This window comes from Drosophila gunungcola, assembly GCF_025200985.1.
Source record: "Drosophila gunungcola strain Sukarami chromosome 3L unlocalized genomic scaffold, Dgunungcola_SK_2 000002F, whole genome shotgun sequence".
Taxonomy (NCBI): Eukaryota; Metazoa; Arthropoda; class Insecta; order Diptera; family Drosophilidae; genus Drosophila; species Drosophila gunungcola.
This window is the reverse complement of record NW_026453178.1, coordinates 4912171-4935235: the sequence shown is the minus strand read 5'-3', so window position 1 is coordinate 4935235 and position 23065 is coordinate 4912171. Positions and strand designations below refer to the sequence as shown.

Sequence of the window (23065 nt, the reverse complement as noted above, 5' to 3'; positions counted from 1 at the left end):
TCTCATATGTACGCATATACGCATGTACACGCGTCCAGGGCTTCGAGTCGCATGAGTCGCAGTGCGTATGTACAGGTACCTACGAGGATGTACACACGAATGTGTCCATGTACAGGAGCTGTATGTGGAGTGGAGGTGGAGGAGGTGGAAAAGGCAAAGGCTGGGGCAGAAGCAGAAGCAGAAGGATCACATAAAGCGCTATCTTGGCAGGACTTTCGGGGGAGGCGTTTTTGGGGTCCAATGGGGGGCCGAGGACGAGGATGAGGTCGGGTCGGGTCGGGTCGGATGGGGTGGGGTGGGGTGGGGTGCGGTGGCACATGACCAACAGAAGCTGCATGCATACACCCCCGGGTAGAAGAGTACATAGCCAACGGCTGGGTCTTCGGTCGCACGGAACTGAACTGAACTCAACTGAGCTGAACGGAACGGAACGGCACGGCACGGCACTGTACGGAATGTAAGCTGAGGCTGGGCTGGGCTGGGCTGGGCTGGGGAAATCCTTTGGCCGAAAACCACAAAGGAGATACGGAAGTTGGCTCAGACGACGACGACAGCGCTCCTGCAGCTCCTCCAGTGCCGATCCGCAGCTTGGAACCTCTGGCACAATCACAATCACAGGCACAAGCACACAAGCACAAGTGCGAGTGCAGGAAACCGGAGCGGAAATTCACTGGGCGGATGTCAAGTCCAAGTTCAGGACGTGTTCCTTTACCGAGTTACCTGGTAACTAAATAACCGTGTTTCGCACTGAAGTTCCGGCGGCATACGCACGTGAATCAGCACTAGTACGACCATAAGTTCGCGTCCGGAATCGAGTATCTAGTATCATTTTTGTTCATCCCCCCCGCGCGGCAACAACGATTAACATAAATTTGCACTCATTGGCCAACTGCGAAAGCTGTCATCATTCTGGATTTTACAAACAACTTCCGACGGAAGGTCGGTCGGACAACAGCTGCCACTGGGGCCAAATTGGAAAATTGCTTTAACCAACTTTTCGTCTATTTCCGTAGGAGTTGGATATGTCATTTCTGGCTACCTTGGACGCAAGTGCCTGGCAGGTATGTATTACCAGCTCCTCCACGCATTAACATAATGCCGTCCAAGTGGACTAATCTAAATGTGTTGATAACAAAACAGGTCGTGTTTGTGAGACTTTAAAAGTTTAATTGAACCTTATTGAATTTGTGAATATCAATGGACTTTGCAAGTGATTCAAAATGAGTATATTAAATTTAGAAACTTGAAAGCTGCAGTTTGTAGGCCTGAGCTATATTTTCAATTTAAACAATTGAAACAAAATGTACGGAAGTGTGAAGTTTAATTGCTTACGGCTTAACAGAAAAATGCAAATTACCCATTTTCGCACTTTTATTAAATTAAATAACATATAGTTTCTATAAAGTATCTTAGTTTGATTCCAGTTTATAAAGCAATAAAAAACAACGCTTAAAGTCTTTAAAGCTCAGATCATCTTGCAAAGATAAGTAAAGTGGTCAGAGGTTCCAAAATAAGGGTTTTTGCAGTTACAATAAAACTCAACTGCTCATAGACATAAATATAAGGGATGAATTTGTTAATTTCGCTGTTTGGTAAGCCGAAATAATATTATTACTTGGAATGGAACTTCATAACGCAGACAGCAGACAATTGAATCATACATGGTAAATTTGACCAGGAAAACTCATCAAACTTCAAATTTATAATGAAAACTTTATCGACTTACAGCGAAGTACGAAAGGGTTTGCTTATCCGACGGTTAACTGCTATATTGTATGTACAAATAAAAAATCCTTATTTTAAAAGAAAAATCGCGTAGTCATAAGGCTAGAATTTTTATTATATTATATTTTTTCCTATTAGTTCTGCCATAATATAATATAAAGCCTTTTACAAACGTAACGCGTTTTTGGCTGCCAGTTAAATCCTTGATTTATTATAGGATATATAAGATAAACATGTTTTAAAGTTATAATATGAGTTATTAGTTTTCAGTATTTATTTGGGATTGGTAATCCTTTTCTATCAATAAGTCGTTTGAAAATATAAAAAACAAAATTTATCTTTAGGAAACATTTTTCAACTAGACTGATTTAACACGGACTGTTTTCTAGGTAGTTTTGACAATTTTTTAGTTGATTTTTTATGGGCGGCTAAATTATACATGCCGATGATAAGATCGGTTCGGAATACAAGGAGAATATTCTTATATGACCTTATGTGGCATCTGCACTTTTCATATGCGCTTATTTACGCTTCCCAAATATCCTTTGACAAGTTCCGCTTACCACAAATTAAATTGCAGACTGGGGCTTTGGGACGTGTGCTCTACCGACCAGTGGTCGTCCGTTGCCGTCCGATCTGATCCTGTTTGTTCGAGTAGTTATGTTTGCAGGACGACTTAGTCCCTGTCACCGGCAGCGGCGGTCCAGGCCGCTCTTTTTGTTGTTGCTGTTGCTATTGCTGTTGCTGTCAGCGGTGGCGGCGGCTCAAATGGCAGCGCTCTGTTTGCGCAGACCTGTCGACCAAATGAACCGAATAATACATCAAACGCTCTTTAATGGGGGTGACAAATCCCCGACAGTTGGTGGACCTGATTACTGTATGAGTGCGGTGGCTCGGTCCTGAACAAGACACTCTCCCTTTTTTTGACAAAAATTAATCAAGAGCCGGGAAATAGCCGCATAGCATGCAAATATGTTAAAACAATTGTGCTTTCTAAAAACAATTGGCAAAGTTAGTAATGAGATATGACACACATAACAAAAAATCATTGTTTATTATCATTGCCTTACAATGGAAACTGTGACTGTACCTTAAATTTCTTAAAATTTCCTTTTTAAAGATGTGGTGGCTGTCAGCGGTACCTTTTTTTGATTAAACAATTTTCAAGCGCTTTCTATTTTTTCAAAAAACAGCTTTGTAGAAAAGTGACCTAAACCAACTTTTCGTAGTCCATAACTCTTTTCGCAGAAATCCTATTTTGAAATGACATAGTCTAAAAACTGTGACTTTCTTGGCTTTCATCCCTTTTGTTTTATTCTTAATGAGAGAAAATCAAAACGTGACAATTTGTCTTTCATATCCCGTGGTTAACCCAGTTGTCTGTAGAAACAATTTTAATTGCAAGAAAGTTTGACTGTTCCGACTATGAGTTACCCGCTACTCACAACCTTGTTATCAGATGGATTTTTGTCACTTAGGCAGATTTAATTCTGTGTTTGTTGGATTTTTGTCACTTAGGCAGATTTAATTCTGTGTTTGTTGGTGTGTTGTTAAGAATACAGCTTATAATACCAACTTCTTTATAAAAGAAGTATTAATACTTTCAAAACTCTACATTGTATTGCTGTACTGGCTGTAAAAATGAATCAAAAAATTGTTACTCCTACTTAAAAAAGTTTAATGTTTTTTATGTTGGTTTTTTCACAGTGTTATTAGTTGAATTTAACTATTTTACTATGTAATGGCAATTGTTATCCATATAAAACTTTATTGTGAATGAAACGGTACGGTTCAGTTGGTTTTTTTATTATTATTACTTAGTAGTTAAATATAACTATTTTACTATGTTATGGCAATTGTTATCCACTTAAAATTTTGTTGTATACAAAACGGTATTGGCAAACTGTGGTATTTTTAACTTTATTGGTTAAACTGTATTATAGCGTAAGTGTCACCTCTCAATTTAAATTACAATGACAGTTAAACCCAACTTAATATATACAACGGTGTGTAGTGTGAGCCATTTAACATTTGCTATCCATTTTTGTACCTTTCCCGCGACGAATGGGATTATCTCGATTCGTTGTTCATTCTTAAAAAAAGCGTATGCTTATCTATAACACCAACCGATGGACCCTTTTGTTTGCATATCATTTTTGGTAAAATTCAGATTGGCATTCTCATGCTCGCTGAGATCAAATTTTGTGAAACATCAGTATTTGTATAATCTAGCGGAAGTAATGGTATTACCAGCACAGACGTTGCCCACAGAGACTCCATTGTAGTTAAATGCCAATTATATGCATAAAGGGATTTTCGAGATAATTAAGGAATAGCGGCCACGACATCCTTATCCACGTTATCCAATGTTCTGGGTAGGCTAATAATTCGATATGTTAATACTAATATCCCGCCCGTTTTGTGGCTTGGGAATCGGCTTCAAGTTGCACGCTGCACGCTGAAAATGAGAGATCTGAGCCGAGCACCGAGAATGTTCAAAATAATGGCACGTGACCATATTTATGCCATTTAATACATGAGGAAACACTGTATGGCACCAAACAACACTTCGAGGCATATCATCCCATTTGCCCACAAAAATGCACCCCCGCCTTTTCCTATGATGCTGTGTACACTTGGAACAAAATTGTGAATGAAAATTAACTACATAGATATGTTAAGTTTATTTTTCTTTAGTTATACATTATTTCGTTGGCATTAATAACGTATAAAAGGGTGTTTTATATTTACTAAGAACTTAACACTTTCCACACAAATTTATTCTGTATACGCTGAGAATGGAAATAAGTATTAATGATTTGTTAAGTATAATAATAAATTTATGTTTTTAGTTTTACATACAACTTCTTAATATTTATAAAAATTAGTTTTATAGAGAATACATGACCGTTAAGAAATCTTTTTACGAATTTCACAAATGAAAATATATAAATCCAAAATTTATTGATATTGGTCAGAAGAATGCTAAGGTTTCATCCACTTTACCCATGATTATATTATTATAGCCTTTATTCTTTTTGGAAGACTGATTTTGCTGAGTGCACCGGGGATAATCTTTCCCGTTCCCGAACCGGGGTCTGTCTAAGTGAGAAATTGGGCCGGAGAGAGGCTGACGAGTATTCAAGCTAAAAAGTGAAAAGCCAAGTAGTGCGAGTGGCAACGAGCGGCGCTGCGGCGACACGCATATGTTTTTTCTGGGGCCGTGCGGCCGTGTTTGTTGCTTCGCAGGATGCGCACACCTGAGTGGTCCTTAATGAAAATCCACAACCCCCCCACTTCCACCCCTTAACCCTCCCCGACTTCGGAATCGATAGCTGGGGGCTCAAGTACCGGCGAAGGCTTGTCGGAAAATTATACAGCAAACACACTACAAACAAGTCGGATATACATTACGATGCCAGGTCACGTGACCCAAAAGCCGTCATTTTAATTAAGTTCATAAAAAAACAGAGCCACGATTCGCGAGAGTCTTTTGTCAGCAAATTTCAATTTCGATACTTTATTTATCAACATGGGTATCGCTTTCAGGAGGTATACAATTGCGACGTTAAATTTTGTTAAGTAAGCCATATCAATTTCAGGTTACTTTTCGAAAGGATTCCCTTTTTGTAGAGTTCTTGCAAAAAGACTGTTTGTAAAATTGGGTCGAGCTTTCAATGGATTTAGAACTTGTTAGGAAAAAAAAGGCTTTTATTGGTTGATTTAAACATATCCTAATCAAGTTGTCATGTTTAAGGGTCGGTGTTCCAGCTAACAAAACATTTTCGAAAACCGCAAACATATAAAAAGTTTTTGAGTGTCTAAATATTTTGTATAAAGTTTTTTAAATTAAAAAATCGTATTGGTAGACAAGTGTTTTTTTTAAATATAAACCCAAATACCTTGTAACAAATGTTTTTAGTACCTATACGATTTCTTATAAAATTCTAGTTTCAAGTCATAAAGATAAAACAGTAGGTTTAGTTGAAGTTGGTTACACAATAAATACTATTATTCATTTGAAACATTAGTCATTGCAGTTTAATTATATGAAATTACACGCATATTTTAAGCAGATTTGTACACATAAATTAAGACATTTCAATGAATCGTGTGTCGCCGTGAATGGAATTCGTACCGCGGTCCTCGCCGCACTGTACTTATCACGTGATTTATATTAATGGCGGCATATCATGTTTCACGCGTGCTCGGCGCTGGTTTTGACTGCAGAACAAATTTGTCAGTGGGGGTCGGCACGCGCTGCATTTTCGAATAAAGTCATCGCCAACGCCAACGACAGGTCGAAGGCAGCAATGGCAAAATGCAGAAATGCAGAAATGCAATACATAAACGGAGTTCGAGTAACTGGCTGGGATGGGGACAGGCTTGGCACCTATTGAGAGCCCGGCTTTCGCCATAAAACAAAGAAATATGGGCGAGAAGAGCCAGTTGTTTATGATGGAGATGGACAAAGCGGCTATAAATCTTAATCCGCAAATGTCAGATCGACTTATTGGAGTCTACGGATAAGGAGAGACCCCTTTTTTAGTGGATCTACGAGCTCAACTTCTTAGGAAGCCAAGTATCTGTACCTTTGAATTTATATCTGGGGTTTTAGAAATTTAATTTATAATTCATTTTATTAAATTTTATGTTAACGTTACACAACTTGTTAACAAAAATATCTCCTTAAGTATCTACCAAAGCATTCACATCGGCAAATGAATACCTCACAGTCAGCCCCTTGAATAAATTAAACAACTTTAATTTATATGCTGAATATTGAAATAAAATGGTTTTCGTTTTGTTGTGGTTTGCATTCTTTTGCACCCAGCCAAAGCACCGAAAGGCAAATTATGTTAATTGTACAAGATTCCGCTACTGTTGCTGAACATCGCGGTCGTGTCATTAGCAAACATGCTTAATTATTGTTTTGCTATTGGTTTTGGAACATGTTGAAATATTTCATATCAACACGTCTTCGTGCTCAATGGTGATTTTCAGATTTCTTTTTTTTTTTTTTTCTATTTTTTCGGGAAAGCGAGCTGCGTAAAATAATAAGATAAATTGCCGTCTTAACTGTCTTGCGTCATGAAGGCGCTGCTTAAAAATGTGTTTCTTTTTCAATGCAATCTTGGTCGTCTGTCTCTCCAAAAGACTACTTTACACTTGGCGAATCACTTAAAAGTGTGCAGAAAAATGAGGCAAAATGCGAATCCCTAATTAAGCTTAGGGCGAGCGTCCAACTAGTTGTTCTCACACGGGGCCAGCGACACCTACTACCAGCCAACCTATGAGTGCCAACTTCATACTGCCATACTACCATACTACCATACCACCATACTACCAACTATCAACTACCAACTACCTTCTGCAACGGATACCGTTCCGCGCCATCTCGGCCTCTACGCACTTTTCAGCCCATCTAGATTCAGAAACGCATCCGCAGGCACTAGTTGTCTCTGCACCAAAGATCGCAGCTTAGGTGCGTATAACTACGTACTTATGTGGCCAAAACACATAGGAGTGCATATATTTCGGCTTATATGCAAATAATAAGATAACATTTAAAGGAAGAAACGTAACTTACAAATGCTTCTTTGGCAGTGATTAATGCTCTGTTTTATATCGATTTTAAAGAGCAGGGAAAATGACTTCAATAATGTTCGAAAATCCATTTAAAAAATACTCTTAATAAAAAAACATTAATAATTTAATCCATATATGTATTCTATTTACATACATTGATAAAAAATGTTTATATTTAATTTAATTTAATATAATCTTTTAAAATATATGACAATTTTTGAGATGGCTTTAAATAGAAGTCGATAAACTGTAAATATATATTGTCTAGGTACTCAAGACTGAATTTGTTTCTAATATTTTATTTTAGGTTTAATTTGGTTTGGAAAAATTTTCGTCAGACCCCTAAATATACATTTTTACATTTTTGAAATCATTTTATGATCTTAGAAACTTTGTATATAAATGCAAAAAAAACGAGAATTAACCTGACAAATTAAATCTTAACTATTGACCTTTACAATATGAACTTCGCGTTTCTGAAACTGCCCCAGATATCGGAAACATTTTCGTTTTGTTTTATCGCCGCCATGGCATAATTATACCATTTTGGGAGCGTAAAAACGAGCGAGGAATTAAAAGCAGCTAATCATTATTAAGCGCTTTAATGATTTTATAGTCCAATTTATATTCCTTAACAACCACTTGCACTCGGCCAAATGCTTACATCTCTTATTTGGATGTTTGCTTTTAATTTTCGGAGTAGGAGTTGGAGTTCGAGTCTGGAAACCAGAATCCTTCGCTCCGCAGTTATTTATCGCAAATTGGATGTGTGCATGTGCCCGAATGTCTGAATGTCTGAAAGTCTGAAAGTCTGAATTTCTGCACCGTTGATGCGATGGATGCCACTCTGCTCTGGCGATTCGCTTGATTTAATAGTGGCAATTTCGTTCGACTCCAACGCACTGATAATTTTCTCACATAGAAATCCGTTTTTATAAGCTAAAAAAAGGCGCCGCACGCAATTCGGCATTCATGTTTTATTGCCTAATTAACTGGCGCTGAACTGGCCATTTCCATTTCACGACCTCTTGTGCGTGACGCGTGAACGGAGTTACGGCCAAGGAATCACTTATTCGGGGAACAAGCAGCGCCAGAGCCTGGACTTCTGTCCACACATGCTCGAGGTTGGCATTATCACTAAATTACCGGATCACCAAAGGGCAATAGTCTTTTAATTATGTTTCCCTATCTGCAAGGCTGAAAAGAGTGGTCTTATTGTGCGTTGCACAGCCTGATTTAATTAATAAGTTATTCTTCGAAACTCGGTAGTCCCAGGACATTCCAGTTTTATTACTTTGCTTGAAGGGCTAACCACTTAATTTAGGTATTTAAAAATAGAATTTTTAAATCCAAAACTATAGTGTTCAAAAGCTTATAATGAATATATCAATTAATTATGAGTTTAAAGGAAGGTTAGAAAGTTATTGGTAAATAATAAATTGAACTGCAATATATAATGAATTTCCATAGTAATGTAATCTTGTTAGAAAACAATTAGTTGTACTGCAATACATATTGAATTTCCACAGTTGACTTAAAAATATTACTAAATAGAGTAAATAAAAAAGCATGGTATCATAGCGAATGATAATCATGGAGTATCGAAATCTAGAACTTTTGGATGATCAGCATTTTGGCATAATGGCCACGGGTATCATGACAATAATCCTTTTACATGAGTGTGCGCAAAGAAACGATATGTTCGTATTTATATGTAACGTACGTAATCGCAATCTACTGTGGGTAAACACAGCTGCGAATATATTTCCTTTTGACCTCGAATTTAAATGGTCCGCCCTGGTCGCTCTGCTGGCTGTTCGCCGCTCTATCGGGTTGCTTGTACGCCGAATTGCGAAAAAACAGAGCGGATTAAAGGTGCACATGAGCACAGCCGTAGGAAATATGCTGCAAACATCCGCCTGCTGCAACTGCATCTGAAAACGCACACACTGCCGCACTGAAAACCTCGGCAAGAGCTGGAGCACACTAAAAAGAATAAATTTCACATATATATTGTTCAAAATACTAAATTTACCCTATAAAACTAAGCATTTCAATCTCAAAAAACTACATTTGTTTTAAAAAATTTAGCAATAATATAGTTTTTAAAATTAAGTTTAATTACTAAAACAAATGTTTTTTTTTTAGAAATATTTATCAAGCTTTTTGAAATGGTTTTTTAATTACATTTTGACATGCTTGCTTCTTTCAAAATGTATTATGTGAAGTTTAGGGTTTATATTTTATTTTGCCTTTTTTCATAAATGACTTGTACATAAGTATATACTTTTGTAATCGAAATGAAAAGGGTTGACATAAAATATACAATAAAAATGTTTTTCAGGAGCTTCTGTGATTTTTCCTTTATGTTTTGAATGGTAAAACAAAGCTTCAATTTCTCTGAGTGCAGGCAGCGGCAGCGGGACATGGCAAAAGCAGGGGGCAGGAGCAAGAGGCAGGAGCAGAAGGCAGGAGCAGCCCAGAACTGCGACGAGCGCGGCGCACTCGCTCATCTTCCCCGCGGCTATTGGCGTCGTGCAACATTGCAGGAGCCTTTTCCTGTGCTCCGCGCTGCCGGACGACCAGACCAGACCAGACCAGACCATGCCGGCCTCAACGAAACGAAATGAAACGAAATGAAACCTGGAGCCTGCAAAACCCAAAAGACCTGGCGAATAAGCGATAGCGACCATGGGCCATGGGCCACGGCCATGTCGCTGATGATTCGTGTATCGCAACCGCCGCCACAGCGTTTGGCTTCTCCCGAAATTTGAATCTGCCTGCATCTGAGGACTTAACGAATATGAACGAAATGGCCCGCGGCCGTTTCAAAATATTACCACACTCGAGTACGTACATGCGTTCGAGAGTTCGAGTGAATGCGGAAAATTATGGCGAAGTAGTTGCAGATACAAACACTCAATCACAAGGGCTCCATTTGCATACCGCATCTCAGCAACCCAACATCCCAACGTCCCAACAAAAACAAAGCCAAGAGGCTAACGCAGTCCCATTAACCATAACCCCTAGCCCTAGGAGTTAGCCAAGTGTCTGCTGGCTGTGGATCTGGATCCTGAAAGTAGATCTTCCATTCGCTCCGAGGGACTGTGCCGTTTAAAGAGTTTTGCGCTTTTACATCAGTTAATTAGAGCTTTTTCTGGCCATCTTACTTTTATTGGCCATTGCTAGGTACCCTCAAAACGAACCGATTTTAAAACGGTGTAAAAAATAAGTTGCTTTTTTAGTTCAAGGGAAAAACAATTTTATTAAGTGTTCGTACAGAGAGAACCTAGTCGTTGGAATCTATTATTTGTATCCCTTTTAAAGATTTGTTGCTTAAACAGAAATCAGTCAAATCAAAAAAAGATTTTACAAGGAACATTTATTCGATTTGTCCTAAACCAATAATTCATTTTGCAAGTACTCAAGTATATTTTTTTGCAAATACAAAAATAAAACAAGATCTACAATTTAAAATAGTAAACAAAACAATGCTAATCGTATACAAAATCTTAATTTAGGATTTTACTCTTAGTACTACTAAACGAGTGTGTCTTAAAAATAAACACCAGAAAATTTTAAAGTATAAGTATTAATTCAATACTAAATAATATAGTTCCTAAACTTAGGCTTATTTTCAGGCCACCTAAGTTCCATTTCAATACTTTCGTGGTATTAATTTGATACTCATCTTATTAAGTTTTAAATTAATGTAAATTTTTTGTTGGTGGTATTCCGCTTTTTCAAAGAACTAACTAACGACAAAAAAAAAGTAATATTGTATAAAATAATAAATATAAACTCTGCTCGTCCTAAGAGTAGGTTTTTAACGGAGAAAACATGGAACTTGGCAGCTTAATTTTAAGTTTAGCTTTCCACGATCACGTTTTTTTTCCCTTAGTGCCTTTGTAATTTATGCCGCATTATTTTTGGCTGTACATCGGTTGTTTATACATATTTTCGGAAAATCACTACTCCAGCGCTGATTGTGATTTGCATGTGGAATGCACTTGTCTGCGGCCGGCAAATGGGCAAATGGGCAATGTTGATGCAGATGCAGATGCAGATGCAGACCGAAAAGAGAGGCGGCCGATAAAGGAGTTGCCGCAGATTGGCAGTCCAGTCCAGTTCAGTTCAGTTAAGTTCAGTTCAGTTCAGTTCGGTACCGATCTCGATGCCGAGATCCCAAGTCGGGGCAGTAGTCATGCAAGTCCTGCGGCATTCACGAGTTTCTCCCGAGGCGATCGCATTTAAGACGCATCTTAAATGAGGTGCTCAGGCTCAGGCTCAGGCCGAGTTGAAGTCGGAGTTGAAGTCCTCTTGGGTAGTTGGGCAGTCCAGCAGTGCAGCAATTGAAGTTGGGCTCCCCGGTTTAGAGCCAGCTTATGACTGGCTCAAAGAAAGCTGCCATTTTCGGGAGTGCACGTGTATGAGTGGGGATGTGGATGTGGATGTGGATGTGGATGTGGCTTTGGCTGTAATTGTGGCAGCAGTTGTAGGTGTGCGTTGTCGGTAGTTGGTAGTTGGTAGTTGCACAGAGGTGTACTTGGGCGCATTTACCATGGGCACACGGACCACTGTGCATCACGATTTATGGCTGCGGCTGCTGCTGCGGGGAGGATTGGGAATTAATTGGTAATGCGAGCAGCAGTGCATCAGTATCAGTATCAGTATCAGTATCAGTACCAGTATGAGTATCGCCTCGGATCGGATCGGTATCCGAATTGAAGCTAAAAAAAATGGCGGACCGATCATCGATCGATCGATCTCTTGTCGTGGCCGCAATCAAAAATCGTGCCGCCGCAATGAAATCGCTGAAATGGAGGTGGAGGGCATTCCACCGCCGCAATTGGATAATGCACCTGATCACCGCTTTCCGTCTACCGCCTACCGCCTACCGCCTGCCGCTACCACTCCACGAATTTCCGAGGTAGCTTCGTGAGTGGCTGTACGTATATAATGTGCATGTGCAGTCGGCGAGATCACGGTTTCATATCTTATTTTGCCCTGCTACAAAATCGTACTTAATAACTGCGTGCTCGATATACTTTCCCCCCTCAATTTCGCTACACAACCTTTTCCGCTGGCAACAAAGGTTGGAAGCCTGAATCCATTTGAGTCACTTAGAAAGCTAATGGCATAATTTAATTGGGGAAACAAACATTCAAAGCTCAGGCCGGGCAAAACCAGGTGATTCAATTTTCCACAGCTGCTAATCCTTATCACGTTTATTCGCGGCTTAATTGTGTAACCTGAAAACAAAGCAGGAATGTCGCAAACAAGAAATGAAATAAATGACTCTTGGGAATGCCGAGCTTAACTTTCAGCAATGGTGGGACTTAAACGGGATAGTACAATTTAATTTAGGAAGCCATGACTTTTTATAGTCTTTAGCTGACTATGAGGGCTTAAATCAGAGACTAACAATAATAGTTAAAATGGATGAGAAACATTTAGTGTTTATAAGGCTTAATTGCGAATTTTTATAAATAACAACAGTCGACGACGGATATTTAAAAAACTTTATATTAATCAAGGATCTGTGCAATATACCTGTGTAAATTTTACTTGTAAAACAAACAAATCTCGGATTGGGAACTTACTTTTCTAAGAGGAATCTACTATATAAAGTATACTCACGTACCTGTATTTACTTTATAAAGTTGAATAAGCTCATTTTTGTTGGTACATACTTTTTCACGCATGTAATAAACACTGAAATTTACTTTTTTAAAAAGACAAATAGAGCATTTCAAGTATTTTCCCCTTTTCTGTATAACGCATATATTCTAACATTCTCTGATAGCCACGTTTATCGTTGTTTTTGATGATAAAATACGCCTTTGGGTAGGCAACATATTTTATAACACGCGCGTATGGATAAAATCTCAACTGTGATGAATTTGTTTGGCTAAACAAGAATCTTTACTTAAGCAAAATACTTAGTACAGATTAAATAATTAAAAAATTATGATTTTTGCTTATGTAAAAACATATTTATAAGGAGACAAATATTATAACTTTAAAATAACAGTTGTACAGGTTTTAAGTTTAAATTTCTAACTAAAATAACACTGCAGCAGTGTTTATGATAAATATTTTCTGATTGGCATTGTTTTGATATTTTATATTGGCCAAAATTAAGAGGCAGGTACTGCTATGTTTGCAACAACAAATGAATTAAGCATAGTTTAAGTTCGAAAAGAAACTACTTAGTTAATAATTAAATAAGCACTTAAATAGTACTTTCTAAAGCGGCACTCACTTCTATTAGTACTTTTAATTATGAGTTTTTAGAGTTAAAAATTACATAAATATGAATGTTATTGTTGTATTTAAAGATTGTTTCATCATTAAAAAATAACATTCATTGTGCATTTACCCCAGCAATCGTTTGAAAGTTAAGAAAAATGAAAATCTGTTATTTTCGGTTTGTTTTGATTATGGCATGCCCGGACCCAACCCACACTGAAACGGGTGGATTTGGATGCGGAATAGGAATATGTTAATTTGCCAACCTTTCATATGGGCAACCCCCGAGCCGAACCGAACCGAGCCAAACTTTTGATAAGTACGCAGCGTAGGTACATACATAGGTGCGTCGCTTAATCCCCCAGAGAAGAAAGAACCCGGAGCACGTACCACTGGCGATTTGCGAGAGCGAGGATGCCCGTGCCCTGTCCAATGCCGGGGATTTCCCAGTAGCAACCCAGCAAAGCAGCAACAACCCTCGGGGCACATCGCCAACCCCGGCCATTCGCATTATGTTTGCAACCCCTATGTACCCTCTGTATCTGTATCTGTATCTGTATCTGTAGCTGTAGTTGAATAGTATCTGTGTCTGCAGCTCGGCAGTATCTCGGGAGTATCTGCATCTGTATCTGAAGCTGCGCTGCCGCAGCCTCTGGGTTTGGTTTTCGGGCTCGGCCCATTGTCTAGTAGTCCGTCCGCTGGCGGGGCGTGGCTTCCGAAATATAAATGGCTGTGGCCGTTCTCTCTTCGGCCGCAGTCCTCTCTTTGGAGTGTGCTCTTCGATGCCCGAGAGCCAGAAAACCTGCTTACTTGCCGTGTATCTGTGTGCGCCGCATCACCCATACAGACGAATGGCGAACGGGCATAGGCTTTGGGCACTTTTCCTATGTATTCCGCAGCTGTATGGGTGCAAAAAAAAAAACAAAGCAGCAGCAGCAGCATCTGCAGCAGCAGCAGCAGCACCAACAGCAGCAGCAGCCGTAGCAGCAGCAGCAGCAGCGGCAACATCGCACATCCCCCGAAGGTTTTTGCGTCCAACCAGAAAATCCAAATTCAGTCGAGAACTACGTCTGGTGGCTGCGCAAAGGCGGAATTTCGTTTGCGGGTCTCTCGCTTAATTAACCGAACCGAACCGAAAACCGTACCGAAACCGCTCCGTTCCGTTCCGTACCGAACCGATCAGCACAATCGATAACAATCGTGGATCTATAATATAAATCTGAACAGCAATAACAATTTAAAACGCTTCTATTGTCTATCAAACGGTTGTAGTGTTTAGTGTACATAGCGGCGGATACGTAACTCTAAATCTAACTCACAAGCACCCACAGTTGCCTTAACCAGTGCCAAAAATCGTAAATACTTAAATACTTACTTAGTGATCGTACCTGTTTTTCGCATCTCAACTGGCATCCCAAGTGTTCAAAAAAGAAAACCTATGCCCTCTATCTAATTGAAATTGCCACACAGCACAGTTTATTTGGATCAAAATGCACATTCTACATCGCACCAACGAGCATCAGTTCGAGGATCAGAAGTTCATGATGGTAAGCTTTAAGCCACTTTAATCGTTGATAAGCGGCTACGAAAGTGCTCTATCGAAATTATCTGTCAGCTGAAATGCCGAAATGCCGAAAACTGCACAAGTTAACCCCGTGTGCATCGCATCGCTGCAGCTACTCAAAATCAAATATATTGAACCATCGAGTTGCCCATGGGGCAACGCCGCTTGATTGACACTAAAATTTCTTTGGGCACTTTCGGGCACGCAAGCACTTTTGGCCAATTACCTTTGAGTCTTGAGTCTTGAGTCTTGAGGGTTGAGCCGGGCCAGTGATTCAAACACAAACTGATTACCATTCCTGCCCCGGCCATTCTAGCAGCAAAATCAATGAGCAATTTACAGTAATGGGTTTTCCTGCGACTCCGTGTGGCACACTCTTGCTCTGGGAATAATAAGTACATAAGCTTCAACCTGATGTGCCCACTCCAAAAGTCGGGGGATCGCTCAAGAGCCTTTCCCTAAAACAGGCTGCCAATGCAGCCCCATAAAATGCAAAAAGACATTTATATCACCTACAAATTTTCAAGTATTGTTTAAGTCTTAAGCCTACAGACATTAATTTAACTGGCTCTTTTGGAATATATTGATAGTTTTCTTCAAATTTGGATTTCTTTAAACAGTCTTAAGCTCCTTTTCTTATTTGCATAGTCGGGTCTGCTTTAAGCTTAAGAGTACGGAATTTGGCATTTTAACGTCTACTTAACAAGAAAACTGTCCTTGCAGCTTAATTTGAAAATTTTAAACATCTCTCGAACCTGCCTTATGCAACTTGACTTAATTATAAGTTTTAACAGCATTTATATTTATTAGTACAAAGGACAATGGGTCAAAACAAGATCATTAATAATTGTTGTAAAAATTTAAACTTTTAGAGACTGTGAAACAAGCCGTCGGCATTGATCACTGGCTTATCATAGGTATGTTTTATATCTCTTGATTCTGAAATCAATTTTTTAATTAATATTTAGAGCAGAAACATTAAACATTAATAAATATTTCAAAGGGGACATTATTTACTTTGAAAACAGTTTTTATTGATGCTCATTATTAATTATAAAAACTTCCATATTTATAATAAGTAATCAATCAATTTAAAAACACAGTTTTGAAAACCGTTTAGTAATATTCGCTATTACCTTTTGAGTGTTTCTTTTAAACGTCTGAGACCTTTTAAAACCCCCAATTTAATATTTGGTCTGTTTCAAATATTTGCGTTATGGGAAAATATATTTGGAAACAAAAAATCCTTTGGCTTTAGAGCAGACACGATGTAGCTATCAAACAAAAAAAAAAAAAAGAAGAAGGGCAGTGGGAGTGATCAGACGTCAGGAGCAAAAATTCAAATGCGGCTGCAGAGCAATACCTCTTCGCTAATTCTGGAAATGCGTGGGTACACGCTCCCCCCATTTAATTAGCGAAATTATATGGTGTTTCATGCTTCCAAGAACTTTCTTGATGTCCGATAAAAAAATAGGGCAATTTGCGGGGCAAGGGCCAAAGATCAAAACAAAAACCACACAAAGCAACACCACAACACACCACACCACAGCACAACACACAGCGAAGAGGTAGACCAAAAGTCATCGCCCACAAAATTCCCGATGCCCGCCAACTAAATGGGCATGCCGAGTATGTTGGCATTAGCTTTGGTTTTGGTTTTGGTTTTGGCTCTGACTTCGCCCGGCCCTTCGAATGCTGCCTAAATCAGGTAAGATCCCACTGGGACACTCGCGTGATGCGTTGCCAAAATAATTTATGAGATTGAAGCGCAACGATCGTCAATTTGCGTGCGAGCCGATGCCCGACTGAACTGAACTGCAAAACAAAAAGAATGCCATCCAGGCCAGTGCGATCAGGTTGGCACAAAAGTTCCCATAGCACACACGCTGCACAGCCCCCAAATATCAAAAAATATTCAAGCATTGAGCTTATTTATTAGCCAAACAGTGTTTCATCCCAGGCCAGCGTTTCATCCCAGTCAAGATTCGGGCCCAAACTCTGATTGATGGGTTGCCTTATGATTTATTGAATAATTTCTTTATAATTTAGAATAATTGTTCCAATTTACAAAATGCACTCTGTGGCAGTTTAAGGCATTGCCGGTATGGTAATTGTGCTTAGGACATTGGATAAGGGGTTTTCGACTCAATACTCTTTGGCATAATTTAACTTGCTGCAAAATATGGGTCTTTGATAATTTTGGGAGATATTTATTTAATTTTAAGTATAAATTCTTAAGCTTGACAGGAATGGTTGATTTCATTTTGTAGTACTACAAGAAACTAAATATGTACGGAAATTTAATTTGGAAACGAACAAAAAACTGCTACAATTTAAAGGGTCAATGTAACATCTCGAAATTCATTGAGGTTTCGGTGGGTTACAAAGCAATTTAAGGAATTCGCAATAAGACAAATGAAAATAAGTTAATAAAATACGATCAAGGCAGAACCTTGTGCAATATTTGCATATCATGTTTATTATTTCACCAGTGCGGGCGAAATAATTTGGAGTCCTTTGCATCCGCTCGAAGGCATTTCCGCTTGTATAGTACCTACACCAACGTGTGGATATATAGAATCCTCGGAGGAAACTCGAATTGCATATGCACACGCATCAAAATTGATTTCATTTGCAAAGAGGAAATTAAAAAGTCCAAACAAAACTAAATTGATTGGCAAGATAAATGTAAATGTTCATAACGTGGCCAAGATCCGCCAGCAGAATCAAGTGTCGGAACGTCGACAAGGCGAACGGCGTGTGTTAGGCTCGTGGCAAACCAAAGCCGTGCAAAGAGCCGCATCCACATCCACATCCACATCCACATCCAAAGCTCAAACCAAAAGCCAGGCCAAGTGCAAAATCATCGGTTGGCCGACATGCGTTTGCGTTGCTTTTGCCTTCTTGGAGGACGGCGAATGGAGGATGGAGGTTGGAGGATGGAGGATGGAGGAGTCCAGAACGGAGGAGAACTGCAGTTGGGTTGGCTCTTGGCTCCTCGTGAGCTGCTGCACTGAAAGACTGCCCTTTAGACGCAGATTGCCAACGACGAGCCGAGCTCAGTTGAAGCCACACAGGGAAAAACACTTGGTTGATCTTCAAATTGCAAATTGAACCAAAAACCTTATTTGGTTTTGGCTTTTATAATACATTTTACATAAAATTGGGGCTTGTGTCTGATATATATTCACATTATTTTAAATTCAAACAAAATGAATATATATTGATGTTCAGCATGTAAAAATACAAAGCCTTTTCCGGCTTTCACTTTCGAATAATGTACACAAATTCGATTTGCACAAGTGTAATTATTAAATATATTTAAATGTATTTTTCCTAAAAAAGAAAATAGTCAACTTATTTGCACGTGTCCTTTTAACCTTTTAAAATATTAATATTGATCAGAATGTTTCTAAATTGCTTAAAAACTACTCCAAACTCAAGTATAATTTAAATGAAGCTAGCAAAATTGAAGACCGGAACAAGCCTGATAATCTTGCTTTACCTTTTCATTATGATCCCTAATCTTGTACTAGTTGAAGATATTTCAGTTGTAGAAAATGTATAATTATGTGTTAACATTTTAAATATCCTGTGCTTTGATCGGACATTTTAGTTTTTTTTTTTTTAATTATGATGCTCAATTCGCCTGCTCGTTTCTCTCCGTGTACCTGCATGGCCGCCAAGTGGTCAGTTCGAGGCTCGTTCTTCTATTCGTCATTTGTTCGCTAGAACAGCGGACGCAGATTTTCGATTTTGGCCGTGCAGGCTCCGCAAATACCCAGCAGGTTTAATACATTTATGAATGAGTTTTACTACTTCATTAAGGGCCCGCTCCTTCGCGGTTTTGTGGGCCAAGGAGCGACCTGGAATATGGAATACGATTTCGGCTTCGACTTCGACTGCGACTGCGACTGCAGCTCCAACTCCTACCGGAGCCCCATTGGATTGGAGCGCGTGCGCAGCCAGGAGGCCGGGTAGTACCTGTTCCTGGATCGTAATAAGCAAAAATCGATTATCGTCCGCTGAACATTTCCATTGTTGTTATGAATATTATATGCAGCGTTTGGAGCGAAGCTTCCTCTTAAATTCGTTTAATTTATAGCTCTTCCGACAGTTCCAACTTGCAGCTCCAATAAATGACAGCACCGGACGTCGAACGAATGTGTAATCTAATTGGAAACGAGCCAATTTTAAGGGTCCACTCTTCACTCTCCACTGTCCACTGTCGACTGTCCACTGTCTGCTGTCCACTGTACCGGTTCGCGGATGGTCAGTGCCGACCGTAGGGCCAGTATGTAAATGTGCTCGCGTTCACTAAAATGTGCCAGTTGCGAATGGATTCTTTATTTACTGACAATATTATGACAATGCCCGCATGCACTCGGCTTATTCTATGGGTGTAAAGCGGTCTTTATGCCATTCGATGTCTCCATATCTGCACATCCCTCTGGCGAACCCCGAAGTCCACTCCGAAGTCAACCCCCCTTTGGAACCCCACCATCATTCAACTTGACAGCGTAATTAAAAGGACTGGCCCAGACACGATGAAAGTGAGGAGTTTTATAAGATGTTAGGGCCTACTTGTTTTATATGTCGCAATATAATTGGTGGCATTCAAGTCCGGCCCAGGTAGTGGCCGAAAAAAAAAAATGCGAAAATCGCGCAGGCATGTTCTTTTCTTGGGCGGGCACTTCTTCGCTCAGGAGGAATGATTTCGACCGGCAATTTTAGTAATAGCAGCAACCGGGATCGGGATCGGAATCGGGATCGAGGCCAACTCCTTGTACCGGCTACTGTATAAGTATTCGAAATCATTACGTCATCGCCGAGGAATTCGGACGTGATTGCTTTTATGGAAGCCACGTGCTAATTTAATTATTATTTGCAAATACTTTCGAAGTGAGCGGCTTTTTCCATTCTTTTACCGATTTTTTTGTTGTTGTATTCTTAGGACGGAAAATCATTTTAACCTTTTTTATGTCTGGCCGAGCTTACGATTTTTATTACCGTCGTTTTTCCACTTTCTGGTCAAATTAAAGTTAGTGATTTTTAGTTAAAGGTCTATTAACCTTTCAAAATTAGTCTACATAAAAACACGATAGTTGTTTAATAATAACTACATACATATTTACAATTATTACTACTGAATTTGAAGCGCAATTTTGACTTTAACTTTATTATTGGTTATTTTTATGTAGGCTCTTAAGTGCTTGCAATTGGCTTGCCAAATAAGTCTACTTGCCAAATACTTAAAGTAAATTTGTAGAATAAATCAGTTAAGTTGTTAAAAGTATAATATATTTATTGAACTTTTCGATTGGCCATAGTTTTGTTGTAAATTTAACGGGATTTTTAGTGCTTTTGAACATAAATTCAACAGCTTCAAACAACGGTGGTTCAAATCGAGAAATTAATTTTATTATTTTTTTTGAACTATAAAGTTTTTCGGATCAGATTAAGTTAAAACGAAACTTGGTTCATCCCCAAAAAAAAACTATCTCATTAAAATTTAACATTAAATGTTAAATTTAACTTAAATATTATTAAAAAAACGTATCTATTAGATCAACTTTTTTGCTTGTAACTTGTTGGTTGGTACCACCTATGGGTGAGGGATGTTTGAAGGTTCAGTAAACGAAATCTAGATGCCGCGTTAATGTGTAGAAAAATGTAAAATTAATGTAAGGTACAGCTACTGAACTGTGGCAACGCTGTTCTCTCGGGGGTTTTTCTCGGGATCAAACTCCACTGGGAGCCTTCCACGACATTTTCCGGGGAAGTCGATACCGTTGCTGGTGGCCGTGAAAAACGGACAGTCTTAAATTGTTTTCCGCCCTTGTACGAGGCCACAAAATTAAAAACAGCGTCTCTACGAAGGTCTGATGGCAACATCAGTAAGTGGCCCGCTCGCAGGAAAAACGCCTGTTTGTGCCTTTCCCTGATCCTTTTTCATTAAAATAAACTTAAATTGGTGATCTGTTTGAAATCGTCGCTCTTCAAAAGACTTTTCACATGCAGCAAATGCTGCATACACGTATACTGCTTGCAAGCAGTGTAACTTGTGTTAAAAAAGTTCAAAATCGGTTTTACTAAATTTGAATGAAGGTCAAAATATAGCCCTGTAATATAAAACTAAATGCTTTTTCGATATACCAGTTTCATAACATTTTCTTAAAAAACTGAAATTATGTCATTAGCCTTTTCCAAATGAACTATTATCAACTATTTTAAGTTATTCTGTGGCCAAATATAAAAAAGTATATATAGATTAATTTAGTAAGCCTAACAAAACTTAAAAACTTTTGCTACTGAAAAAACAATCAAATTGATTGTAGTAATGCATGTTTAAACATAAATAAGGAATGATTAAACAGATTATGCTCTACCCGTTCCTATATTACATTATTACAAGAATATGACTTTCTCAAGTTACAAGCGTCTAGCATCGTAGTGCAGTCTTACCTCAATTGTCTTAATAACTTATGACTCATATAATATTTGGCATCAGCTGTCAAACTTTTAAGTTATTTATTTTGAAATTGATTTTGGAAGGAAAAAATAACAATCACCATTACAATCACAATAAATAGAAATAATTATTTTATCTTAAAATGTATTTCTTAATGGTATTTAGAAAAATGGTGTTCACATACATATTTTTGCTGTTGTTAATAGAATAGATTTTTTAATTAAACAAAGTACATTTTTTGCTTACTCAAAATATCACAATCTTTACAAAGGTCCCTAACAATCCCATGTCATTAAATTGGTATACATGAGTAGGTTTTCTGCAAATCATCTTCTAACAACTGTAAGGTTCATGCTAAATTGTTAAGCTTATCTGAAAAACTTATTATTTTAGAAGAACTGGTTACTGATATTTTTATCTGAAAGATGCAAAAACCGAATGTTAGAAAACGGTTCCAAACTCTGAAAGAATCGGGAAACGACAAAAAAAGCACTGGAGCACGAAATGTATTAGGCCAGCTAGAAAAGTGAACCCTGATTTTGGAGTCAAAACTCTTTTAATGGCAATTGATCATTCGCAAGTGGATAACATTTCATTAGAATACCAAGTGAAGTGCGCATTTATACACGGCGTGTGTGTAAATGGTGCGTATGTGAGCCGGGGCTTTTATGTATGACTATGACCGTCGCTCGGAACCCACTTGAGGTGAAACTATTTCGACCTGCTCAACAGCTTCCAACTGTCTACCTGTGCCTCCCAAAACCAGATAGTCTCTGCCCGCCAAGACACCATTCGAACCTTTATAATTTATTTATCTTTATCTTGAATTACGCCATGGGAGTATTGACCACCAGAGTAAGTCCGAAATTTCAGCATATTCATGTCTGGCAATGGCAAACAATGGAGTAAAATTCTGAATTTCATGTGATTGAAAACCAAGAGTTTCCAATCGCACAATTAATAATAGAAAAAAAAATAGAAAACAAAAAAAACCCAGAACAAAATAAATAAATAAATAAATAGGAATAACAGCAAAACAGCCACGGCCACGGCCACTGCCACTGCCAACTGGCAACTGGCGAAGGGTCAAAAGCATTACTCAAAAGCCACGCACACCAATAAAAACCGTGTTAGCCAAGAGTATTGACGGTATTGAGTGACGGCAAGAGCCGAGAATAAGCGCCGAATAAACCACGACGATGGATGAGCAGGCAGCCGCGAATTAGTGGCTACCAAATATTAAGTTACGTCCATCCCAAGCTAAATCACAAGTAAACAAACGAAGAGTGGATCTAAAGCCATGCCTTACGGAATCGGCGGCAATTAATTTGGAAGCACTTACAGGAGCTGAACTACATAGTACATTCCATCCAGAGACACCGTTTTAATTGATCGGATACTTAATACCTAGATTTGGCTTTGATTAGAGCCAAGCACGAATTCTTGAGCCCCAAATGCGCCAA

At 38.7% G+C, this 23065-nt stretch overlaps 1 protein-coding gene across 4 annotated transcripts in view; it reads left to right on the top strand.

Moving 5' to 3' along the window:
* The first annotated feature begins 497 nt into the window (after positions 1–497).
* LOC128257393 (transcription factor AP-2-epsilon) overlaps positions 498–23065 on the top strand; it is a 30810-nt gene continuing 8242 nt past the window's right edge. Inside the window, exons 1-2 of one of the 4 annotated variants that reach the window (XM_052988394.1) lie at positions 498–939; positions 1014–1061. In XM_052988394.1, the coding sequence (XP_052844354.1) occupies positions 1023–1061 (39 nt within the window). In that variant the 5' untranslated portion in view covers positions 498–939; positions 1014–1022. Of the gene's footprint in view, positions 1062–14533; positions 15114–23065 lie in introns of those variants that run through there. The other 3 variants (XM_052988395.1, XM_052988391.1, XM_052988393.1) reach the window with 3 other exon arrangements.